Source organism: Mixophyes fleayi, chromosome 4, assembly GCF_038048845.1.
Source record: "Mixophyes fleayi isolate aMixFle1 chromosome 4, aMixFle1.hap1, whole genome shotgun sequence".
Lineage (NCBI taxonomy): Eukaryota > Metazoa > Chordata > Amphibia > Anura > Limnodynastidae > Mixophyes > Mixophyes fleayi.
The window spans coordinates 97,981,590-98,009,086 of record NC_134405.1 but is presented as its reverse complement, the minus strand read 5'-3'; the positions used below and the strand labels follow the sequence as shown (position 1 = coordinate 98,009,086).

The 27,497-nt window shown below is 40.8% G+C and overlaps 1 protein-coding gene across 1 annotated transcript in view; it reads left to right on the top strand.

Annotated features, from left to right (window-relative positions):
* FES (FES proto-oncogene, tyrosine kinase) overlaps positions 1-10,610 on the top strand; it is a 104,888-nt gene extending 94,278 nt beyond the window's left edge. Inside the window, exons 17-19 of the mRNA XM_075207832.1 lie at positions 3,754-3,911; positions 6,347-6,469; positions 9,936-10,610. Of these exons, the coding sequence (XP_075063933.1) occupies positions 3,754-3,911; positions 6,347-6,469; positions 9,936-10,078 (424 nt within the window). The 3' untranslated portion in view covers positions 10,079-10,610. The remainder of the gene's footprint in view (positions 1-3,753; positions 3,912-6,346; positions 6,470-9,935) is intronic.
* The last annotated feature ends 16,887 nt before the right edge of the window (positions 10,611-27,497 follow it).

The following is a 27,497-nucleotide window of genomic DNA, read 5'->3' as shown; positions in this document are numbered from 1 at the left end:
CCTCCTCTGCCATCTGTCCCCCTCCTCTGCCATCTGCCCTCCTCCTCTGCTCTCTGTCCCCCTCCTCTGCTTTCTGTCCCCCTCCTCTGCCATCTGCCCTCCTCCTCTGCCCCCCTCCTCTGCTCTCTGTCCCCCTCCTCTGCCATCTGCCCTCCTCCTCTGCCCCGCACCAGGCGCCAGCCCTAGAAAAAAGAAAGCAAACAGAAACTTACCAATCCGCGCGGCGCTAGGACCCTGCAGCCTCCTCTCTCGCGCAGCTGTCACTGACGTCGATATTCAGTGACAGCTGCTGCGAGAGTGAGGAGGCTGCAGGGTCCTGGCGCCGCGCGGATTGGTAAGTTTCTGTTTGCTTTCTTTTTTCTAGGGCTGGCCGGCGGCACCCCAGTGACAGTGCAGGAGCCGCGGCGCACACTTTGGGAACCGCCGGGTTAAACCAAGCAATGAAATGTAAAATAACAAATCACTCTAGTATACACTTGTACTGAACCCATTACATAAAAAAACATATTACATTCTTCATCATCATCACCATTTATTTATATAGCGCCACTAATTCCGCATTACACTCTCACCTCTGAAGCCCTGATCTGCTCTGCACAAGGTTACATTCAGTACACAAAACAGTATAAATAATGGAAATCAGAAGGTGATATTGATTGAGGACATTATTGGCATGAAACATTATTTATACAACTGAAGAATAACTCTGCAAGTGGCAGATCAATTGCAGAACTCTTACATGCCCAACGTTATTAAAAACAAAACACATCAGTCCCAAACGTTTTGTAACCTATTGCTGTACTCAAGCGTCTAAATCCGTTTGATGGGCAGATAACCATGCCGCTTGCACACAGGGGAACACATAGTTAATGTAGAGGAAAAGTCCCAGACATACAAATTTATCTAGTCCAAACAAAGCAAGCCTTCCTCTGATCAGTGTACTGTATTCACCTCCTTCTGATTCACCTCCTTCTCCTCCCTCTGACTTCACATGACATGCTGAGAGCTGTGAGCCTGTGTCCGTGTGACTGGCAGCCATGGCGCTGCTAGCATGTCTGGCGCCCCATGGCGAAAAATATATTTGCCCCTTCGGCTTTTATAAATTATTTGTTCATTCAATAATGCTTTTCATCGTTTAATACAAATCATATAATAAACTTCAATAAAGAAGTGAGTAATACAAATAAATACATTAAACAGTAAACATTAATTGCTTGTAATAATATGTTACATTTTTGGTAAATTAGTTTGGTGAGAATTATAGAAGTGAAAAAAATGCCCCCTCCTTTATCACACTTTTGCCACCTTAATCACACTGTACCCCCCCTTCATCTCAGATCCCCATTCATTATCACACTTTTGCCCCTCATTTAGCACACTGTGCCCCCTCCTTCATCACAGTGTGTCTCCTCTATCACTCTGTGTCCCCATCACACTGTGTCACTCTATCACACTATGTCCCCCATCACAATGTACCTCCCTTCATCACACTTTTGCCACTTCATCACACTGTATCCCCTCCTTCATCACACTGTTACTTCTGCATCACACTGCACCCTCCTTCATCACACTGCACCCTCCTTCATCACACTGCTGCAACCTGCTTCATCACACTGCTGCCCCCTCCTTCATCACACTGCTGCCCCCTCCTTCATCACACTGCTGCCCCTTCCTTCATCACACTGCACTCTCCTTCATCACACAGTTACTGCTTCATCACACTATGTCCCCTCCTTCATTACCCTGATGCACTCTTCTTCATCATACTGTGCCCTCCTTCATCACACTTTTGCCACCTTAATACATTGTACCCCCCTTCATCACACAGTGCCCCATTCATCATCACACTTTTGCCCCTCCTTCATCACACTGTGCCTCCTCCTTCACCACAGTGTGTCTCCTCCATCACACTGTGCCCCCATCACACTGTACCCCTCAATCACACTGTGCCCCTCATCACACTGTGCCTCCCTTCATCAAAATTTTGCTTTTCATCACACTGTTTCCCCTTTATTTGCACTGTTGCCCCTTCGTTGCAAGCTTAAAAGGTACTTGCAGTTTAAAGAAAATAAATAAATAAATAAACCTTCTATGTACTGGTCAGTGCATCAAACTTGAAGCTGCACTATTATCTACTCGATAAATTTTACTAACCTTCTCCTTATACTAGCTGGAGCGCCGGGTACTGCTTCCTGCAACCGTTTTTCCGACAGCACCTCCAGTTGTTCTCCCAACAGTAGCCAAAAAAAGCGGCTTTGTGGCGCTGTGAGTTGGATGTGAGCGGGAAGACCGATTGCAAGGGATTGCAGCTTGTAATTTGTCACCCCCTTTCTGCCACCATATTAAAGTGGTGATTGAAATTGATTTGAAAAAGAGAGAGTCAACATTATTAAGAGGCAAATGTTAGATACTGTCTGCTGTATATCTTGACAAAGAAACTAATGAACAGGGGTTCATATTAGAAGGACAGATTAGCACTCCTTATGTTTATTAAAATATAACTTTTATTGATTACTGTTTAATAATGATATCCTCCCGGAAGACAAGGTGAAATATATTAAAAAAATTACTTTCAAATACACACTGCTGTATATCTTACAAGCAATTATATATAGGCTAGGGGTTTTATTTGATTTGCAAATAACCAAAAGTCTACAAAGGCAATTATTAAACTTATCTTTTTTAACTAACCATTTCTTATTTTTACTTATATTTTAAATATGTAGACAGAGTATAATAACTTTCTATGTCACTTGCCATCCTTAAAAAGTTACTTTGGAATGCATCTCTGTTTTTTAGTCAAGGAAGAAAATATAGTGTTGTTGGAGTAATTTGTTTGCTGTTCTCTAGCAAACAGAAATGTTCTGTAAATACTGGTAGATTTAGACACAGGAGCAAGGGCAGTGATGTCACAGCAACTTTAACTGACATGCCGTTCTATGCCGTTTGCACTGTTTGACCCTTATCAGCACTGCTTTAATCATTGTGAGATCTAATGGGGAGGGGGGTGAACAGCATTTAGCACCCAAAAGAAAGTAAGAGATGGCAGTTGTAGACTGTGAAAAATATCATATCAGGTGTCCCTTTTCTGGTTCAAAATGATGGTGCTCTAAGGTGATCTGAGTAATTGTCTCTGAGCTCTATCTGGAACCACCTCCCTAGAAGTCTAGCAGGTACACATTAATAATAACACATTGATAGAAGTAAAATTAAACTTCCCCCTAAACCTCTGTATTGTTTGGCATGCCTGAGCCAATATCAAAATGTGTGCCTACAGCAATATGACTTGCCCATTGTGAATAGAAGGGTGGTATAGAATAAATTCCATAGAGGAATGTTACCTGAGTTAACCTTTCCAGAGCACTTTGTTTATGACACTAATGTAAGTAGCCAGTTCTCAACATAGCAAATAGGATGAAGTACCAATGTTTTTATTTATTCTTTCTGCATTTCTGTTGGTTTGCTAAAAGTTCAATATGTGGTCTAGACTAGAATTTGCCATTTTGTTATTATAATTTATAATGGACATTTAACCTTGTGCCATTACTGCAAGACTTCAATCTGCAACAGAACCTCTTTAATGGCTCATCAATCAATTACTGTTTGTTTCAAGATGCACTATTTATATACTAAGTTACCCTCTGCATACAATGGAGGTGTGTAAAATCCTTGCCAAATGCAAGAAGTTTTATTTTGTGACTGTATGACCAAAAAAAGTGCTGTAAATGTAACACGTCTTTATTTTTACGCCAGGGATCTTGCTGCACGTAACTGTCTTGTGACGGAAAAAAATATGATAAAGATTAGTGACTTTGGTATGTCAAGAGAAGAGGCAGATGGAGTATACTCGTCCACTGGAGGAATGAAACAGATTCCTGTCAAGTGGACGGCGCCAGAAGCTCTCAACTACGGTATTACTTTCTGCTACTGTTTCCATTGTGGTGTGTGTTACTCCAGGGATGGGTAAAATCTCACATAGGATCTGTTTGTAACTGATGCTCATTTGCAATCACATTACATACAGAGAGCCTGAGTCATTAAGGAAAGCAAAGCATAACAAAGAAGTAACTTTGCACCTGGGCAAAACAAAGCATAAAAAGGAGTAACTTTGCACCTGGGCAAAACCATGTTGCATTGGATTTATAGTTGGGATAGGGCATGTCCTAGATCTACTTTTAATTTCAGTTTAAAAATAAAGCTATCAAGTATCTGTGTGCTTGATGAAAAAACAGCCAGTATTTAACTTATGTGCAAAATAATAAACTAATTTGCACCCCTTGCATTATAACATGGTTTGTTCCAGAGAACATTTACTCCTTTTTTTTGCCTTACTTTCCTTAATGACTCAGGCCCAGAGAATCTGTGAAGAATACGTGGTTTTATATTCAAATATTTACAGAGAAAGCACCAGCGTAAAGAGAACTATAGCAGCAGATTGTCCTTCTACAAAGTGACCAGTAGGAGGTATCATAGAGTTAGGATCACTGTCCAATGAAAGGGACAGGATTAACAAGAACAGGCTATAATCCACTTCCTACTATAACTCAATTAGAACAAAAACTGTAACTGTACAGAATTTATACAAATTCCCAAAAATCAACTCAGACGTATGTTATTACCAGTGTCTGCTATGAACACATTGACAGTTGGCAGCTAACAGAGGCTACCGGTAATTCATTTATTTGGATATATACTACACTCAAGATTAGGCCATGTACAATTTTTCACTTGGACGTGAGTTCAAATTTGTGACCGTGCCTAGGCGGTCATTAGCCATCTAGTAGTATGTTTTTTCTTCCCAAGGGTTTGCAGCATCCTGAAATTGGATCACTACATTTTGGCAACCATGCTCGATCCCAGGTTTAAGTCATATGAAATGACTTTCTTTCCAAACTACACAAATCTTAAAAATGCTATTGCCAGTTGATGATGAGTCAACACAGCACACCAATGTGATTATTGTGACATCTGGTCAGGCTTAAAAGAAATGCCCACATATATTATTGAAACATCTACCACATGTCAGTCTGGTACACCTTGTATTAGTAGAATGCTGGAGGATTACTTTAATGATAATGTACAAATTAGCATCTCAGACATTACCTTTGAATTGTGGGAGGAAAAATAAGGCAATTTGGAGCCGCTTGTACAAACTAGCTATGGTGTACTTAAGCCGCCCACCCGCCAGTGTGTACTCTGAACTAGTGTTTAGCACAGCCGAGAGCAATGTGAGCAATCGTCGTAGGAGGCTAATTAATAAAATTGTTGAGAAACTGATGTTCAACAAAATGAACTACAAATTGTCAGGAATACTGTTGTTGCCAGCAATTACAAACTGCCATTTTTTTCTATCGCTGCTGTACCACTATGTTTCATAGGTATTGTATAGTCTTTTAAACTTCCATGTATTTGTGCTGCTCCTCTGTCACTATTTGAGGTCAGTCAGCTCACTGCAGCCTTTGGCCATCATTAGTGAAAACATTGAGTTTTAAAGAAGGCATTAGAAAATAACTGTGAATGAATGTTAATAAATGCTAATGTAGGTACAAAAACAGCTGAAATGACATGATTTTACCAGTTGTTGACCATCATCATCATCATCACCATTTATTTATATAGCGCCACTAATTCGACGGCGCTGTACAGAGAACTCACTCAAATCAGTCCCTGCCCCATTGGGGCTTACAGTCTAAATTCCCTAACACACACACAGACTAGGGTCAATTTTTTTGTTAGCAGCCAATTAACCTACCAGTATGTTTTTGGAGTGTGGGAGGAAACCAGAGCACCTGGAGGAAACCCACGCAAACACGGGGAGAGCATGCAAACTCTTCACAGATAAAACCATGGTCAGGAATTGAACTCATGACCACAGTGCTGTAAGGCAAAAGTGCTAACCCCTTAGCAGCCGTGCTGCCCAATTGTAATGAAACCAGATCTATAACCAAAACACAAGAGGGTGGTTATGCCAAAACCAAAACACAAAGATGGTTTTAAAACCAAAACCAAAACACGGGGTGTGCGCACATCTCTAATCTGCAGTATAGTTATTTTCTACATAAAGGGGTAAATGTATCAAGCTGAGAGTTTGCCTGCGGGTTTGAAAAGTGGAGATGTTGCCTATAGCAACCAATCAGATTCTAGCTGTCATTTTGTAGAATGTACTAAATAAATGGTAGCTAGAATCTGATTGGTTGCTATAGGCAACATCTCCACTTTTTCAAACCTGCCGTTTAGTAAATATACCCCCAGGTCTACTGTTACTCACCTACTGTGTCATGTATCAGGAGTTATCCTGACTGTGACAAGAGGAAGCGTTATCTTATCTTACATGTCTTTATTCCAGGCCGGTACAGTTCAGAAAGTGACGTCTGGAGCTTTGGGATTTTACTGTGGGAAGCGTTCTCCCTTGGATCAGTTCCATACACAAGTCTGAACAACCAGCAAACCAGAGAAGCTATAGAACAGGGTAAGTGTGTCCTTATGTGAAAAGGAAAACTAAAGTTTTATTAGGACAAAACAGAGAGCAAAGTGTCTTATTGTTTCATATATAATAGTCATCTCAAAGACTGGCATGGAAATTTGAAATTAAATGGTAATACAAAATTCAATAGTAATGGGTCGTCAATTGAAGTGGTAGATTATAGGTCCTCTACTCCTAAAATGCAAGATGCCTTTTATATAGAAATGCTACTAATAATTTTTACAATTATATATGTTAGATATTCAGAAGGTTATCAGAACTAAATCAAGGTGTGATAATGGGAGAACATTTGTTTCCTATGCACATTAGGCTTCTGACTCTCAAGGTGAAATCACAATAGAGAACAATGGCTGCTAAGAGAGAAAAAATTAACAAAAAAAGAAACCGTCCCTTTTATTGTGCTGTGTGCCTCAGACAGAGTGAGCAGCGGCTGTTCTAAAGAGAACTGCCCACCTCTAATAAAACAGAATATAAATGACTAAATAAAGAACAGTGCTAAAAATTGACTCCAAATGAGCAATCCAAAATGTACAACACTGAATACAAATATTGTCAGTTTAGCAGATGAACAAGTGTCAAGAAAATAATAACTATTTAATATATATAATTATATATAATGGGTTTGATTCATATGCTGTAATTTGTGGCGTAAGTTATTTTGCGTAAAGTCGTTCTGCGCACACCCAAAAACAAACCATACGCCAGAGAACGCAGCATCGTCCAATTCATCTTCGAGCACAAAGGACCCTTACTACGGCCTATGATTTCATGGGCTGAACAGGGTGGTGAATGGGTGTATGGGTGTGCCAAGCTTGAACGCATGCAGCTGCGTCCAATCCAAGCTTTGGGCATCTCAAAGGTACACATTTATCTGTGGTATCACGTGCACCAGCTACAGGTCTAGTGTATGCATGCTAGAATATGTGTGTGCAATCAGGATCAACTGTAAAAATGCATTTTATGTATAATAGACATTCATAACATCATAATAAATGTATTTTATGGAAAACTATTTTGTTTATGTTTTGTCATTAATGACTATGGACCTGATTCATTAAGGAACTTAGGCAAGAAAGTTCTTACTTAGGTCTCCTGGACAAAAACCAAGTTAAAATGAAAGGGGTGAAAATTAATTTTCTTTTTTGCACATAAGTTAAATACTGTCTGTTTTTTTTCATGTAGCACACAAATATCAACTTTAAATTTCAGTGTACAAATAAGCTATCAAGTATTTACATATATATATATATATATATATATATATATATAAATAGATAGATAGATATAATCCAGAGTGGATTCCAGATAGGATTACCCCGAAAGCTTTTTCACCTCACTATTGGGAGCACCGTCCGTATCCATAAGTCTTATTAGTGAGCTAAATCATTGAATAACTGTGTGTATTTTGGTGTCCTTGATACCAATAATTCAATAGCAGTCAGCACTATCAGGTGCTTTCAATCTGGCCACACTTTAGGTATTGGATCAGACGAGTGTCTATCTTGACCTTAATTGGGACCATCCAGCAGTTGGTGAGGGTTATAACAATACATAGCTGCAGGCACTATTGATAACTGTGCAGAAAAGGTGCGTGGTAAGATTTACAGAGATATATGGTATTTAAATACCGACAGACCAATCAATGGTTAGCTTGATTAATTAATTAACAGCAGTGATTTATAACAACAGGCAGGTTGATCTGAATTTCTATAATAGCCACAATCCAAATATCATAATGTATCATAAAATAAGTGAATTAGCAATTAATATACCACTTAATTAAAACTAGAACTAATAACGTGTGCATCCATCAGTGATCACATAATTAAATACGTCCTCATTACATATATCAAAATATGAATCCAATGTTAGCAATCAAATTCCATTAGTCTAATTTATGTTCCCCCACAGCCCCACCACCCTACCCTGTGATTGCATCCCTCCACTTCCTTCTAATTCATCACCCCACACCCACCCTCTGCAGCATTCCCCTTTATCACCCGCCTTCCCCCTATCAGCCCCTTTTATTATCTTACTCCCTCACCGCCACACCCATTATTTATCACACCTTTTATCAGCACTCACCCCTATTATTCATCAAACCCCTTTACCACCATCCCACCGTTATTCATCAGCCCCTTCCCCTCCTATTTATCCCCCACATCCCATTTATTCAGTACCCCCCTGCTCCGCTGTTATTCACCACCCACCCCCCTTCTCTCACACACACATACACATACACACTCCTGTTATTTATTATCACGCTACCTGTTAATTATCCCCACCACCACTCCCCTTCGTTATCCGCCCTCATTAACACCCCAACATCCCTCTTCATTCCCCTCCACTTCTCTTACCCTACATAGCTGAAGCTGCAAGTAGAGGAGCAGGAGTCTGTCCCTGCATCTGATCACATGATGCTGTAGCTCCCAGACACTGATAGGCTGGGATCACTGGGCAGTGGTTATCCCAGCCTATCAGTGTCTGGGAGCTACAGCACCACTTCTACTATATAAGCTAAGATAATAAGTGAGCGAGTGTGACCTGTAAGCTGCCTGCTTTTAAATTGTTACACACCCTCTTCCCCTCTGTCCACCAATGAGGAGGAACGGTGTGTGTTACTGTGATGCGCAAAGTGGTCCTGGGTTTGACAACGACCAAAACTTCTGTGTAGTTTGTATGTTCTCCCTATGTTTGTGTGTGTTTCGTTCCAAAGACTTAGTGGTAAGTTAATTGGCTGTCTAAAAAATTCCATGGTATGTATGCCTGTGGTGGGGAATTCAATTGTAAGATCTTACTGGCACAGGAACATGCATAATATTGATTATAGAGCACTGTGTTCCTGCTATATTAGTAAAGGATAATAATAATAATAATAATAATAATAATATAATGGATTGGCTGACTCAAAAACCTGATCTAACCCAAATTAAATGTTGTAACATGACCTGAAGTGTGGCCTGAAGCCTAGCAGTTAAATGAAGCAGTTAAGTAAAGGGAAAAGAGCCATTTAGTTAGTTACACCTGCTAAAGGATGTGACACTAGTTACCAAATCTAAAGGTTCAAACAAAGACAGTAAACTGTAGATGTGTTCAAAGTTTAACAGACATAAAGACGTGTGTGTGTGTTTGTGTGTGTGTGTGTGTGTGTGTGTGTGTTTGTGAGTGAGTGTATTAACTCTTTTCTTTATTATCAAGACTTAAATTACGGTCAGGTCACATTTTGGGTCTGATTAATGCAGAAATACACAAAAGTTCTATGGGGTTAGAAACTTTCACACACTCTATTAATAACAATACAAAAAAATCAAATAACTCTGTACACCTGTGACTGTCATCCCGGATACTGTTACATATAAACATTTCAGATGTCTTACAGAATTTTAAATTCTGTACATACATGTCTAGTTTATGTGAAAGAGAAATAAGTGCATGTTTTATTTGATTCCAGGAACTCGCCTGCCTCTCCCAGACATGTGCCCAGATGATATCTATAACCTGATGCTGAACTGCTGGGAATATGATCCAAAGAAACGCCCTAACTTCAACGCTGTGCACCAGACACTCGTCAGTATCCGCAAGAAACATCGATAAGTCCTGGTAACAGGACATGTAGCAGGGAAGGATCCTGCTTATCAGCTTCTTAGCGGGTACCTGGTGGGACTTTCTGTTTGAATCTACAGGATATAATAAAACATGGTGCAGTAACACTGCTCTGTGCAGATAAATTATACATCTCTTTCCACACTTCTCATGGTGAAATATTTTATCGGACATTTCTTTTTCTTCATAATAGCATGTGATGTTCTTCAGACACGGCCCAGTTCATCATTGCATGTTACAAATATTACCCACACCACCATGCCAGATATATTAACAGGTTCAATTTATGCATCCTGCATCAGGATTATTTTTCGAGAATTGCAAAGGGTAGTGACATTTTTTTAATATGTTGTCTAAACATACATATGTTCACGTATTTACAGATGTATGAATCAAGCGTTTTATAATTATCTATATGCACATAGAAAAGTAAGATATTTATAGTGCCTTTATCATAATCATTCAAGAACTGTTGTCTGATTGAGTTTCAATAAATGTAGGTTGTTAATTGCATTTCAATAAATATCAGTTGTTATTTTTTGGTTGTCGACATTTTTAGATGTTTTTGCCTCACAACAGAAACCGCTTACTGTGTCTGATCTATAATAAGACAAGTATTAAGAAACAAGTTACACCCTCTCAAATTGCAACTATCAATATTCAAATATCAGAAGTAGTGCAGATAAACCACCGATAATATGGCATTGCTATTATTGAAGCTCCGTGGACGTGACCTTCACATAAGCTGTAACAAACAAATCTGACAATAAGGCAGGTATCCTCTGTACAGCGCTGCGAAATTGACGGCACTATAAAGATTAATGATGATGAAGGAAGAATACCTCCACTGTAGGTAAGTAACAGCAACATCTATTAAAATAGAAGGTATATATATATATTTATATATATATATAAATATATATATATATATATATATATATATATATATATATATATATATATATATACTAGCAGAATACCCGGCGTTGCCCGGGATTTAAAGAATGTTTATTTACAAAAATCAATCTAAATATTAAACATACATGTAAATATCATGTTAAAATTGGACCAGTAGAAGGTGAAAAGTGAAAATGTAAAACTGTATTTGAACTGTGTATGATGGAACGAACCGATAAACAATTACTTCAAAACAGCTTGATAAACTATATTTCTCGTTTCTTGATTTTCTTTTCTTTCGTGGCATTTTATTATTTCAAGTTCATGCGTACCAGGAAAGAACAATAAAATATTAAGGAAGATAATATGTGCACAACTGCTAACACATTTGTAAAAGAAAAGAAAAATACATAGGAAGACAGAAGGACAGCAGTCTCCAGGCCTCAGCTAGAGCCACTGTTGCCATGGTGACGTGGCATCAACTTCCTGTATGCCATGAGGTTAGATAGTTATATGTGTAATGTGCAGTGATGAGCAGCAGGGGCCTCAGCTTTTGTTGGGGCTGCTGTTCTCATGGTGACGCTGTCACAGCCGCTTCCTCTTATTTTTCCGCCGTGGCCCGAATTACCCGAGATCCTCCGCAGTGTTGAAAACTGTGGATTTGTATAGAAAGATAAAAGGACAGCAGTATATAGGCCTTACCTTGTTTTTGGGGCCACCGTTGCCTGGGATTTTAATAATGAACCTGTAGAGATTTAAGTAATATGCCCCCACAATATTTGTTGTCAGATTAAAAGTCATATGTGTACCAAGTTTGGTGTAAATTGTTCCAGACATTCCAGAGTTATGGTCGTTTTCGATGATTTTTAGGTGTTACCCCCCTCGCCACCCCCACCCCGTAATGAATTTCAATTTTAAATTTTTTTAGTTGCCTCCGTCATGTTTTAATACACTCGTATGCAAAATTTCATGATCTTCGCTTGAAAAATGTGGATTTGTATAGAAAGACAGACAAAAGGACAGAAGGACAAATTTTCTCTTTTATATATTAGATATATATATTTCGGTGCTTTACTGTTATCTGGGGCCATTTGAAAAAAAAAATACAACCAAAATTTAAAAATGAATTTATTCACTCTGCCTTCTACAGGAAGAGAGGCTGTGGCATTTTTGCAAAAGAGAGGAATACTGCCAGCTAGGATGCTGTGTCAAAGAAACCATGAAATGAAGCTCTACTTTGGTTCGTGTATTTCCTGGAATTGTAGAAAATCAGCTTGCAGAAAGAAGGTCAACATCCGCCAGGGAAATTGGTTCACCGACAGTCATCTACCATTCGTGACAGCCGTTTGCTCCTTCTATTGCTGGGTCAAGGAATTGACATCGATCAAGTTATGCAAAGGGGAACTGGGCATGAACAAAAACACAATCGTCGACTGGAACAACTATATGCGAGAAATCTGCGCTGAGTACCTCAATCCAGAGCCGTAACTAGAGAGGTGCAGCAGTGCCGTCAACCAGGACGCAAGTCCGAGGGTCCGCAGCAGCCGCCCGCTACCTGCCTCTGTATCTTCAGCCCTTAACTTTCGCAGTGGAACGCATGTGCGTTCCACTGACAGGAAGTTCGGTATTTAGAACGCAAACTTGCCTTCCAAATGCCGAACTTCTGCACATGCACATGCGTTCCACTGCAAAAGTAAAAACCTGACATATTTACGAGGGCAAGTGGGGCTAGCGCACATGAGAGCATGGTCATATTCACGCAAGCCATGTATATGTGTTCATTTCCGTGTATATAGTTTTGTTCTTACACTGTTGCATTGTTGTGTAGTCATCCTCGCAGCCTGACACCTCCTCACTGTTTCCAGTCCGCTGCCTCCCCCCAGGGCCACTGCTGGACAGATCGGCAGAGCTGGCATTGACCATTAGCAGAATCCTATCAAATCCCATTAAGCTGGACCGTGCGGTTTTGTTACTGTAAAGCTTGTCTGCCAACTGCAGTGTGATACTTCCTGCGGACATGCTGGAGATCTCGGGAGTACGGGAAGAGAGCAAATGTTGCATATTAAGCGGGCAGAGGAGAAATCTTGTAACCGAACAGCCCTGATTATTTTCTTTTCTTTGCAGGTTGGTAAAGTTCCAAAGTGGATAGGGCTTAACTATCTGGGGTCCAAATTATCATCAAAATATGGGTGTGGTAACAGTTTGCGGTAAGTTACAGTATTTTGTATGTACGGTAGATGTAGAAGTAGTAATTCTGATATATGTGTCTCCTTGCACATGATTTTGAGTATCACATATTGATAAACATTCTTGTTTTGTGTGGTAGAGCACACAAAATGCCATGCCATGACCATGCCAATGGACTCCTTTGCCAAGTGTTTACTGCAGCCATGCCAGTTTTCCTTATTACAGGGGACATATTGTGTATCCCTGGAATATATCTTGCATTTTACATCTGAAGTCGTTTTCAGAAAAATAGAGAAAAATGAAGTCTGTTTAAAATATATATATATATATATATGTATATATATATATATATATATATATATATATATATATATATATATATATACTATATAGATTCTCTCTCTCTCTCTCCCTCATCATTAAAGTGATAGCCACACCACCACATTAGGTTGGTCACACCCACTTGGATATGTAACTCCCACTTAGATGGGGGGCGCCATTGCCCTGTCTCGCCCAGGGCACTAAAATATCTAGTTACGGCACTGCCTCATTGACAGCTAAAACGATCTGAAGGTGAAGGATTAATCATCGAAATCGACGAGAGCTTGTTTACTAAGCGTAAGAACAATGCCGGCCGAGTGCGTCCTCAGCAGTGGATCTTCGGGGGACTCTGTCGGGAATCGCACAAATGCTTTTTGGTAAAAGTGGATGATTGCCGTGCGGAAACGTTAATGACGGCAATTTTGGACAATATCGAAAGAGGATCTATAATTTACTTGGATAGTTGGCACGCCTACAAGACGGAAGAACTGGAAAAGGCCAGATTTTAAAGTAAATCTTCGCTACAATTTTGTCGATCCTGACACTGATGTCCATACTCAGAGCGTCGAACGAATGTGGGGAACCGCTAAATGGTGGAATAAACAACATAGAGGAACAAGGCGGCAACATTTGAAGTCGTATTTGGCCGAATTCATTTGGAGACTGGAAGTTAGAGAAGACAACGTATTCGAGTAACTTTTGGACACATTTAAAATTTTCTAGTCTCTGGAAAATAAATGTAAAAAATGGCATTAATTTAAAAATGGCTCCAGATAACAGGAAAGTACCTATATTTCTACTATGTTGTAGCAGAGATGTATTAATACCTTCTGTTCTAAAAAAGCTTTTTTTAAAAATGGCACTAATATTATGGAATTGTTCCAGTCGTAAAAAGCTATATTCAATGTTATTTCATACTTGATAGAAAATAAAGTGTGGTTTATGTGCTGGGCTCTTTGCCTTAAAAACTAATATGAGTGATCACAAAAGGACTTGCCACAGGAGAGCCATTTTTATTATATTTAAAGAACATTGTGTTCTGCTTTACCAAGCAGGATGAGTGAGAATATTCTGTAATTTATTACCATAAATGAAATGAAAGATTGGTACTGTGCCAGCCATTCCAAACAGTCAAGTGAGTAAAAAACTTCTGTATTTGAAAATAAACAAAACAAAAATCGGTACTAATTATATAGGCACCACTCTGGTTAGCACTGCCCGTACATTTGAAAAAGATTGCTCATCAGCTCAGGTTAATGCGAACTGGTTACAAATGTTTTGCTGCAGAGCTCAGACCCACTAAATACAATCCCACTGCCTGCATGTCTGTCACCCCTATCTTGCTGCCTCTCCCTGAACCCACTGCCTGACTACCTCCAAGCTATATGTCTGCCTGTCACCCCAAACCCCCTGCCTGTATCCCCCAAACCCACTGCCTAGCTATCTATAACAACAAACCCACTGTATGCCGGTCACCCTGAACCCTGTGTGTAGTGACACTGACTACCAATCTGTCAGTCTGAAGCTGCTGAATGTCTGTCACCCCAAACCTGCTGCCTATCACCCTGAATCCACTGCCTGTATACCTATCTGTCACTCAGAACCTGCTGCCTCTCTGTGACCTAAACCTGCCTGTCACCCCAAACACACTGTCTGCTTGACTATCACATCGAACATGCTGCCTGCCTGTCTGTGTTGAGCTGATGTGAGATCTGATTAATGTTTCAAAAAGACCAATGCTGACCAGTTTTGTATATACAATAATTGGTCCTCCTATATAACTTGGCTAGAACAAGGCCTGTGAGTTTTGTTGTAAAAGAGAGCCTCTAGGTAAGCCCGGAGTATTTTGCTTTATAGGAGTTGAGTAGCAGTGGATCTTATTCTTAGTGTATTCACAAATGCCCAGTGCCACTTATTAAGTATGTTGGGATATATGACAACAATATATTTATATGGGTTGGGCATAATTTCGGATTTTCTTTGTAGGGCTTCTCCATGTCGGAGTAGTGGACATCGGTAAAGCGTACCCAACCCATGTAAATATATTGTTGTCATATAGCCCGACATACTTAATAAGTGGCACTGAGCATTTGTGAATACACTAAGAATAAGAACCACTGCTACTCAATTCCTATAAAGCAAAATACTCCAGAATTAGCAATGTTGAAAAGTTTGGGGGAAACAACATCGATAAATGAATGTCAGTGTTATTGAAAGCTAAAAAAAACATGCATATAAGAGGTATTAACATTAATCTTAATATGGCTCATTAGAAACAGGACCAGCACTGAACTTGTTCCCAAATTTCTGATTGTATTGGTTGGCTGCTCAAGCAATACAGAAAGTAACTCCCAATGACATGCTTTCAGCATCGTATGGCACTACTAAATGCTTATTGAAAATACTACTTCAGTTGGTGGTTGGACAAAATTGGGTTAAGAACAAAAGAGTTGGAGTGCTTATTTAAAATAAACAAGTGTGTGATGAGTATTTTGGGGTGGAAATTATTTTTTTCAATTGAATTATTTTTAACAATAGTGTGTACACAGTGTTCATGTGATAAGATGTGTTAAGTGAGTGTCCCCACCACCTGAGCCCATTAAAACCCATACTCTCTGGCTTATTCTGTAAGGGCATTCACTATCTAGGTGGTTTGTAAAAGGAGCCCTAATACATAATGATGCCTAGGGGTAATTGAATCAGATCTCTAGAACAAGCTACCTATTAGGACTGTGTCTTGTGGCATGCAGTTCCTCTGTTCCACCAGAGATGCTGCTGTGGTGGACTTTACCTGTGAGGGATGAAATAAACAAACAAGTTGTCACGGCTATGAATAATTATGGATTCCCAGCCTCTACTTAGATGGTGATAGTAGAGGGTGGTGGAGACAGGACACAGTGGAATTAAAGTTCTTAACTTGAGAGCATCACAGGGAACAATAACACAAACGATGGTAGTAGTGTTGCAACTTGATATATTGATAGAAGATACAACAGCCGTAATAATAAAATACAATCGTAATCACAGATGTACTTCAGTTGGTAACCAATGGCAACAGCATGCGAAATAGACAATATAACAGTTCAACGCTAAGATGGTATTAGAACACTTGGATCCCACACGAAACACACAGCAGATGAAGGTGAATCACTGACACAGCTAGAAGTCCGAAGAGAATAGTATGTAGACTTGGCTGATCCAAACGTATAATATGATTCACTTTAGCAGGTGGTTATAGGTATCACAATAGTTCATATAGCGGAACAGAGAACGTTATATGCTATTCAGGAACTTGGATATAACTGGTAACATGCACTAAGGTGTTGCCTAGAAGTAACAGCATGATAACGAAATCCAAACTGAGCGTAGCACTACAGGTCTCAGAAGATCCGGTTAACAGGTAAACGTGAGTTCATCACAATTAGACAAGAGCTGATAATGCACACAACTTGAATTGAAGTAGAGGCTCCCGGCTTAGCAGTATATTCATATTAACAGTCCAGCAATAATAATCAGCAGAATAATAATAGCCGTGCCAGACATAGAACCATAGATGACAAGAGAACTTGATTGTAGTTCAACATAGAATGCCGCAACAGAGACAGCCGAGTAGAATAGTACTTGAGCCAATCAACATGAGCGCAGTTCTGTGTGCAGATGAATAACAACACGTAACTACAGCTTGGAGATGAACCACGAACTGGCATACAGCGGAGCCGATGGAGAGCAATGATGACAGGTAACTTCGGCAAACCGATAGTATCCAGAAGATAGGCAAAAGATCAGATATGCAGCCAGAACCCACGGCAGTGTGAGTAACACAAAGATCAGGCAATGAGTCCATGATTACGGGAGCTTGAAATAGTTTTCTCTAGGACAAATAGGCTTCAGAAGGAGGTCCCAATCAACATAACGAGAAACACCTATGGACAGGTAGAGAATCTGAAGCGAAAGCAAGCACCAACATAGTTCTTAAAGGGCAAGTCACAACGCCAGCACCTGGCTATGGGACCGGCGTGTGACACAAGTAAACTGGGTGTACCTGCGCAATCAAACAAGAAGCTGCACTCAAATTATCCCCACACAATCCCTATCTCATGTTCTCTGCCTCCCTGGCTTTATATTCATGCCCTTTTATTATTATTATTATTGTTATCCTTTATTTATAATGCGCCATTAGATTTCCGCAGTACCATACAAGAACAAACAGTGGACCATAGAGTGTGAAACAATACAGAACAATAAATGAAAAATACCAGAACTCCATAAGCTCCAAAATAGCTAGTAGAGTGAAGTTGGAGCAGAAGACTAGGTATAGAGACAGGAGGGAAGGGGGCCCTGCTCGTACGAGCTTACATCCTACAGGGAGGCAAACAGACAGCAGGCACAAGGGGAGTCAGTAGAGGGGATCAAGTGCAAGTGGAGCTAGTGAGGGGACAATGCAGGTGGAACAGGGAAGAGTGCACAGGGGAAGAGTGCAGGTGGACAATGCAGGTGGACCCTTGCATTGTTCAGTGCTGGTCATTCTTTGTTCCTATGTAAAGACTGCTGCTCTGAACTCCAGGATTTTCCAGCCTTTTGTTCCAGTGTCCCACAAGTTTGTTCTCTGGTATCCTGCTTCATTTTAGGCCCCTGATCCTGGCTGGTTCCTGTTTCACTGGACTGATACATCACTGCACCATCCAGATTTCATCTCCATGCAAGCCTACCAAGTGGTTACCATGTAAGCCTGCCTCTTCATATTATTATTTCAAGTTGAATTCACCTGCACTTCTGTGACTTTGGCTCTTATACTACTGTGGCTCTATTATGTTTGTTCCATATCCATGACTGTTTGATGTGCACTACTCTTTGTTATTCTCTAGCCATAAAGAGCTCAGGTAAGCTACTATCACTTGTGTTAAATATAATAAACTTCACAATTATTTCACCTACTTTTGACTTCACCTCCAATTATTCATTAAAACCCAATGATTCATATGAGAATGTTAAGCCAAACCGATCTGGAGCCTTCACCAGAGTTTTCAGTCCCTGCATTTATTCAGTACCCTCACAGCATAATAGCTGATATTAGTTTTGACTCCACTGAAACCAGTGCCTGCTCTGCTGGAGTCTGAAACATCATCATTACAGGCTTTGTGGTTTAATATAATACTGCTTCATGCTCAGCTAAAACAGCCGCTGACTGTCATGTCTGACCACCACCTCTCGCTTTCTTCCTCAGTAATTTCTGAATCTGTACCTGTCTAAAGCCTTAGACACCTCTACTAGCTTAAGGAAATGGCCAATCAGTAGACAGACATCAGGACATACAGAAATCGGTTCCCTGTAGAAAGTCTTTTTGTAGATTTCCTAATCTTCCTCCAAGTTTTATTCAAAATATGGATCAACTTGTTTCTGAAAGATCCAGAACTGTAAGTGTTCCATGTCCTCAGCTCACTAAGCAAAAACATAGCTGTAGAATGAGCTGCCATCTCTGCCTGTATTTTGCTGGTCCCGAGGTGCCAGTACCTGTTTCCAGTCCCGAGGTGCCAGTACCTGTTTCCACTTCAAGTTCATGCCTCTATTCCCGAGCTGTCCTTTCTGTACAGAAGACAATTCTCCATAGACTGAGCTACCACAGTTGATTGCCTGGTAGTGCCTGAGATGACTGCCCAGTACACAGTACCTGAGATGACTGCCCAGTACACAGTGCCTGAGATGGCTGCCCAGTACACAGTGCCTGAGATGACTGCCCAGTATACAGTGCCTGAGATGACTGCACAGTACACAGTGCCTGAGATGACTGCTCAGTACACAGTGCCTGAGATGACTGCTCAGTACACAGTGCCTGAGATGACTGCCCAGTATACAGTGCCTGAGATGACTGCCCAGTACACAGTGCCTGAGATGACTGCCCAGTATACAGTGCCTGAGATGACTGCCCAGTACACAGTGCCTGAGATGACTGCCCAGTACACAGTGCCTGAGATGACTGCCCAGTACACAGTGCCTGAGATGACTGCCCAGTACACAGTGCCTGAGATGACTGCCCAGTACACAGTGCCTGAGATGACTGCCCAGTACACAGTGCCTGAGATGACTGCCCAGTACACAGTGCCTGAGATGACTGCCCAGTACACAGTGCCTGAGATGACTGCCCAGTACACAGTGCCTGAGATGACTGCCCAGTACACAGTACCTGAGTGACTGCCCAGTACACAGTGCCTGAGATGACTGCCCAGTACACAGTGCCTGAGATGACTGCCCAGTACACAGTGCCTGAGATGACTGCCCAGTACACAGTACCTGAGTGACTGCACAGTGCCTGAGATGACTGCACAGTACACAGTGCTTGAGATGGCTGCCCAGTACACAGTGCCTGAGATGGCTGCCCAGTACACAGTGCCTGAGATGACTGCCCAGTACACAGTGCCTGAGATGACTGCCCAGTACACAGTGCCTGAGATGACTGCCCAGTACACAGTGCCTGAGTGACTGCCCAGTACACAGTGCCTGAGATGACTGCCCAGTACACAGTGCCTGAGATGACTGCCCAGTACACAGTGCCTGAGATGACTGCCCAGTACACAGTACCTGAGTGACTGCACAGTGCCTGAGATGACTGCACAGTACACAGTGCTTGAGATGGCTACCCAGTACACAGTGCCTGAGATGGCTGCCCAGTACACAGTGCCTGAGATGACTGCCCAGTACACAGTGCCTGAGATGACTGCCCAGTACACAGTGCCTGAGATGACTGCCCAGTACACAGTGCCTGAGATGACTGCCCAGTACACAGTGCCTGAGATGACTGCCCAGTACACAGTGCCTGAGATGACTGCCCAGTACACAGTGCCTGAGATGACTGCACAGTACACAGTGCCTGAGATGACTGCCCAGTACACAGTGCCTGAGATGACTGCACAGTACACAGTGCTTGAGATGGCTGCCCAGTACACAGTGCCTGAGATGGCTGCCCAGTACACAGTGCCTGAGATGGCTGCCCAGTACACAGTGCCTGAGATGACTGCCCAGTACACAGTGCCTGAGATGACTGCCCAGTACACAGTGCCTGAGATGGCTGCCCAGTACACAGTGCCTGAGATGGCTGCCCAGTACACAGTGCCTGAGATGACTGCCCAGTACACAGTGCCTGAGATGACTGCTCAGTACACAGTGTCTGAGATGACTGCTCACTATACAGTGCCTGAGATGACTGCTCACTATACAGTGCCTGAGATGACTGCTCTCCAGTCGGGGGGTCCCAGAGATGACCGCTGTGAAGCCACTTTTGTCCACAGTTCAGATTGCCTTAAATGTTTTCTCAGTCCAAGATGTCAAAGAAAATTGCCCTGACCTTGAGTCCTACAAACGAACCTTCTGCCTTCTCAATGAGTACTGAGAAAATTGCTGCACCAGAGATTTCAGCTACATTTTTGCCCAATGCTCCTGCTTTTGACTTCTGCACAGGTCAGCAGATTTATTTTTGATGAAGAAATTAAATAATAATAATAATCCCTTAACAGAGTGTAAAAGCAATTCTAAATTTACTAAATAAAGAATGGGTTTCTGGCTGATGACTCCTCTGCTGCATCCTCAGACATCTGCACAGCACGAATTCAATGAGGCACATATCCACTAGTAGAGGTGTGTTATAGCGTACCTTTGTACTTTGGTAAACCAGGTTCAGGTTACTAGAATAATCTGGTGGGGTGGGGTATGTATGCATCTGAAAAGGGGTCTGATATTATTCTGGCTGGCTGTTTGATATATAATCTAGCATTACATCAACTTACCCCACCGATTATTGCAGTAGACAGTGAAGAAGAAGGGGTCCGTGTCACATCTGGTGATGTGCAGAGCACAGAGGGCGGAAGGGAGATTAGAGACCGTCTCATTACAAACTACTTTACATGTAAGTGCATAATAGGAAAAACATTTATTGCTCTAAAATGTTTGATGTGAGTGCAATGGTTTTTTAATTTAAATTGTTTTCTACATTGGAACCTTTAAAAAGAGGATAGTGTGTGCTCCTCATGTGGTAAATATGAACATCCCTGGAAAGTGACAGTCAGAGGTCAATGTGTAAGTGAATTGAGTGCATAGTTTTTTAAAACATCAGTATACTCTTGTTTAATTAGCAGAAAAGAAACACTGACACCATAGAAATTTAACTGCATTTATTGCAGTAGAACACAATAAATAATAAAGTATAATGCTTACACAAACTGAACAAAACATTAGGCAATAATAATGTTTTAGCGCTAGCGGCGCCTTTTCGCTGGCAAATCGCTATGTTTGGAGCCACTCTCTCCTCTCCCTCGCCCACCCCTGGTGCGAGCACCTCTCCTTGGAGGAGTACTCTGTGCTGATCTGCTAGGCGTACTAGCGGTACTGGTGGTGGCAGAAGAAAAAGGTGCTGGCAAGCGGGCATTAAGTTCCTGCTGTATTTGCCCTGCCAGCCGGGTCACGTTAGCATTCCCCTCACGAACGGTGGAATGTAAGGCCTCCACAGCCCCAGTCATTTGGGCCATCTGCACATTTGATTGTTCCCATGCATTAGCCAGACGGTTGATTGCAGCAGGGATCTGGCTATTGGAGCGGTGTATCCGCCTCAACGGGGCCGCAATTTGGGACATGTGGCCATTTTGGCTCTGCATTAATATGGTTTGCTGCTGCTGGAAAGCACCAATAGACAGCGCCATTTCTCTGGCTGGGTCCATAGTTGGAGGTGCAGGTTGCTGGTGTGCTGGTGGTTCAGGTGAAACATCCTGGAGGCCAGACACAGGGGCATCCACTGTTTCCAGGGTGATGATGGTTTGATCATCTGGCTCAGGGGACATTTGCAGGGACTCCGGGTGAGGTGCCTGGTATGAAGGGGGCCCTGTGTATGAAAAATGACGGTAAGTATATAGGATATAATATGTTTGTATATTGCATTCTCAACACTGGATAGGAAAGAATAATCTTTTGCAACTACAGATTGTTTTACAATGTTTGCATTCCTGATTTCTTGTCCTATGCTACCTGCTTAAGGATGCACTTTTTATCTTTTGAATACACATTATCATTTGGACTATGTATGGCTGAGGGGGCTAAAAAAGCAAAGTATTTTTAACCTACAAATATGAGGATTTAGTCAGCCAAATGCTGCTAGACTGTGCTTTGGGGTAAACTAATACTATTTTAGTACTCCCTCTGTGTAGTACATGCTGGGGTATTTTGACTAAACTGCGTGGTTGAAAAAGTGGAGATGTTGCCTATAGCAACCAATCAGATTTTAGCTGTCATTTTGCTGAATGCAATAAATAAAGTAAAGGTATATTCTGATTGGTTGCTATAGGCAACATCTCAGTTTAGTAAATGTAGCCCTAAGTTCTCATTGCAAACCATAAAAATAAAAATAAATATAACATTGACAGCAACATTTGCACAGAAAATCAATTAACTCAATTATTTCTCTCCTAAACAGAAATCACGCACCTGCTTGCTCGTCTGTGCCCGAATCTCTCACTGAAGGTGGAGGTGTAGGTCTCGGACTGGGACTGAACTGCGGTCCTGGCGAATCTGGATGTATTAGAAAAAGCATACAATGTATTTGCAGCAAAAAACAATTTAAAAATATACAGTTTATTTCAAAAATGTGTTTGCAAATAAAAAAACAGGTTTAAAAAAAAAAAAAAATTTGTCCTTTCGAAACTAATAGAGTAAAAAATACACTTTTAAAATCAAAAAATCACTTTTAAAAAGAAAAAAGTCACTTTTAAAAAGAAAAAATCATTTAAAAAAAGAAAAAAGCATTTAAAAAGAAAAAAAATAATTTTAAAATACTGTTAGGGTAAAAAAAACAAATAACTCACCAACTACTTGGCCAAAAGAGGGCGAATCCGTGTCTTGCACGTTTATCCCCTCGACAATCTCTGCCGGCATTATCTGGCGCAGCTCCTCCTCGTACATTGTGTACTCAATACGAAGAGAGGGGCCACCACCCGTGCGCCTTGTTGCCCTCTTTTCCTGGGCCAGCTTCTCTTTCAGCCTCCTTTTTATATCTGAAAAGCGCTTGCGGCAGTGCGCCACTGTCCTCTTTAGTGGGCCCACCGCGTTAACGGCATCGCACACTCTAGCCCACAATTGGTGGCGCCGCCTTAGCGGAGTCTGGGCTGCAAGGTTCCCCAAGATGACCTCATAGCAGGGAATGACATTGTGCACCAGCACACAATTTTCATCATGGGAGAATCTGACATTTCTCCCTGATTTTGTCTTCCTGCCCTGTCCTGTCTCCTCAAACTCTTCCTCTCCCTCCTCTGCCCCCTCAACCTCCATCTCCCTCTCCTCAGCCTCTGCTCCCCTCCTCTCTCTGGACATGTTCACAAATAAATGTGACACACAAAACACAGAAAGACTTACAAACACAAAGGACAAACTACACTAACTACAGACACACTCTCAACACAGTCACACACAAGTAACACAGACAAAGGACAAGTCAAATACACAAGACAGAAAATAAATGAGAAAATAAATGTACAAAACAGAAAAATACCACAGGACTACTCACAATTCAATCAGATATCGCTCCACCAAACTCCAACTCTCACCAACTGTCACCAAACCACAATCCTCCAAACTCCTCTCACAAAACTCCTCAAAACCCTATCAAAGAAAAAGTGTCAGGCCAGTGGTTTATATAGGGCTTGTGATGTCAAATCTCCTGACTTTGAAAATAGCCAATAGTAACAGGCCATGAGACAGGTGTAATTTTCAAAAAAACCGCCTTCACACGAAAGCGCCGTCATTTAAAGCAAAAGTGCCATATTCTATTCAAAGCCGCTGGCGGCTTTGAGCATTACATCCCGCCGTGACATCGCCGGCGGTTTCAAATTGAACATGAAATGCGCCTATTAGTAAATCCGGCTGTTTGCAATGCAGACCCGCCGGAAAACCGCGGCGATGCATGGCGGCTTCAAGCCGCCATGCATCACGCCTGTTAGTAAATCTAGCCCTCTGTCTTGTCGGCAGAATATGGACACAAAATATACCTATCTTCATGGCAGAGATCAAGGATATTAAACACACAGTCCAATATGAGGTCCAGAAGGTCATCTCAAGTCAGACATGGAGAACAAAGGAGCCTCGGGCAAGGTAGAAATGCTGCAATTCCAATATATAGCCAATCAAGAAATCCAGCAGATTCACCACAACTTCTCAATCCTCCAAGACAAACAAAAAGAAATTAATAGTAGAGCCAGAAGAAATACAACACATTTATGAATCAGTTGGACAGGACCAATTATAAGAATATCTTTGCCGAGTCTTTGCACAGCTAATTGTTGATATACTGAAGGAACAATTTATTTTTGAGCGCACCCTGGTTTGTGTGAAAATGTTACACAACCCAAGGATATGTTTATTAGAAAACATTTTTACAAACCCAAGTATATGAGCATGCAAACCACAAGAACAACTTACAGTTTTCCTTTGAGAAATTTTGAATTTTAACCAACATTCATGTCATTCTACTCTGCCCAAACATTGTGAACTAAAAGATATTACTGAAATACTACACAATAATTAAATCCAGTGTAAAGCCTAAAGCTTTCTGCTCACAGTAACAGCACAACAAGAAACAACATTCTGCTCAAACTGTGGAGAAGACTATTTGACTGTTGCAGAGTTTGGACCTATCAATATTTTTGCAATCAATGGCCCTTCTTCAACAGCTCTGTGTTTGAACCCCCAAGAAGGACTTGATACCTTTGAGCTGACATGGCAGATCTTCCAGGTCAAGTATGGTTCTCCACACTTCTTCTCTGGACTGTATTTCAACTATGATACATATTTCACTCAATCAATTTAACTGATCAAGTCATCTGAATCCAATGGAAACAGAATTTTATCCAGAAATCAAATGTAAAAATATCCCCCAACCCATAGCTAACATCTAAGGCATAAGACATTCCCTACCACCTTCCATGTATGCTACCTGAATAAATTAAAGGTGTTGCTGTACTCTTCACTAAGTGACACTGGGCCTGATTCATTAAGGAAAGTTAAGCCAGAAACTGAGTAAGTTTTCTTACTTACGTTTTCAGGACAGAACCATTTTGCAATGCAAGGGGTGCAAATTAGATTATTATTTTGTAAATAAGGAAAATACTGGCTGTTTTTTCATGTAGCACAGAAATACTTGATAGCTTATTTGTACACTGAAATTTAAGGTTGATCTAGGATAAAAAGAGTATTTTACTTATGTGCAAAATATTAAACTAATATGCACTCCTTGCACCCCTTGCATTGTAACATGGTTTTGTCCAGGAGAAAACCTAAGTGAAAAAATGAGTACTTTCCTTAATGAATCAGGCCCACTATTTTGAGTCCTTTAATATGATATCAGATAATGAAGGTTTTTACTTAATTTTTAATAGTAAAATGAATAATGTTGTATATACATTACTTCATTTCTCTGCTCCAAACCGTGCACAATACATTTTCTTTCGCAAACTTGCAGATATAGTATCTTGCCATAAAAAAAGATGAATTAATTATAGCTGGGGATTTTAATACTGTCCTTAACATCTATCTGGTAAAATATGTTACCCCCTCTACATTTACCTCAATCACCTCCAATTCTGAAGTCCTATATTATCTCCCCAAGTAACAGTTGCTTTTTCATACCTGGAGAATGTTGCAAATGATGACTAGAGACTATACCTATATTTCCCAGCTCCATCACACATATTTCCATATAAACATGATACTGCACAGTCAGGCTTCAACCCAACATCTTTCTCATGTCCAAATTTACACTTATTACATGGTGGGGAGATGCCCTCAGCCACCATGCTCCATAATGACTATTTTAAATCATCCATGTGAAACCGTAACGCTTCCCTATTATGATCAGCTTTATAAATGAGCTTTACTGTATAGTTACTGACAACTCCCATCTACATAGAAAATCAAATCAGGATTCTGCAATGGTATTTCTTTTAAATCTGGTTGTGATGCAGTAGTTTGCTGCATGTACATGTGGATTATGAGCAAAATGTGTAAAATTCTGATGTTCACTCTTATGTGTATTCTCCTTGTCTGATTCACTTAATGCCAAATCATTATCATCTGTATCCAAATATACCTCACCCTCCCTTTGAATCTTACAAGACTCAATATCAGAAGCAATAGGCAACAGGGTTGCAGGGTTTCAAACATTGCATCTGACGAGTGTAATATTTAGAGCCATAAGGAGAATCAATTCCCATGTCTAGTCATATGGCAATTTAACAGTGCAGCTACTGCATGTGGGACTTGCACTGTAAGTGGATTTCCAAAAAACTATATCAGCACATTTGTCTACTAACAAGGCAGTGGCTACAACATATTTTAAACAATTTGGGAGCCCTCTAGCCACTGGATCAAGTTGTTTACTGTAATATGCAACAAGTCTGGGGATATTCCCATGGGGCTGTATTAAAACACCAGAAGCATGACCTGAATGTTGATGACAAAACAAAGTGAATGCTAACTCATAATTTGGTATACCCAATGCAGGGGCCATCAAGAGTTCTTGTTTAAGCTGCTCAAAACAATTTTTGGTAATATCAGAGTGAATGAGAGGTTCTTTAACAGCATCAGTTGTAAGTTCATACAAAGGGGCAGTTAAACTTGAATAGTTTGATATAAAATGCCTACAGAAACCGGCACAATCATGAAAACAGCGCAATTTCCTTTTGTTCATTGGCAAAGTTAAATCATCAATGGCTTGTATGCGATCTGGGGATAAATGTCTTTTCCCTTTAGTTAAACAGTGTCCTATATAAGACCTGTGGACTGCACAACTGCATTTTATCCTTTGACACCTTATGTCCTGAATATGCCAAATGAATTAACTCGCCAGTGTCTGAAAATGATGCCTCAAGTGAATCAGAGTATAACAACAAATCATCTACATATTGGATGAGTGTGCTTCCTTGTGAAAATCTCAAAGTCTTTAAATCAGCTGCTAAGCCTTGGCTGAATATTGTAC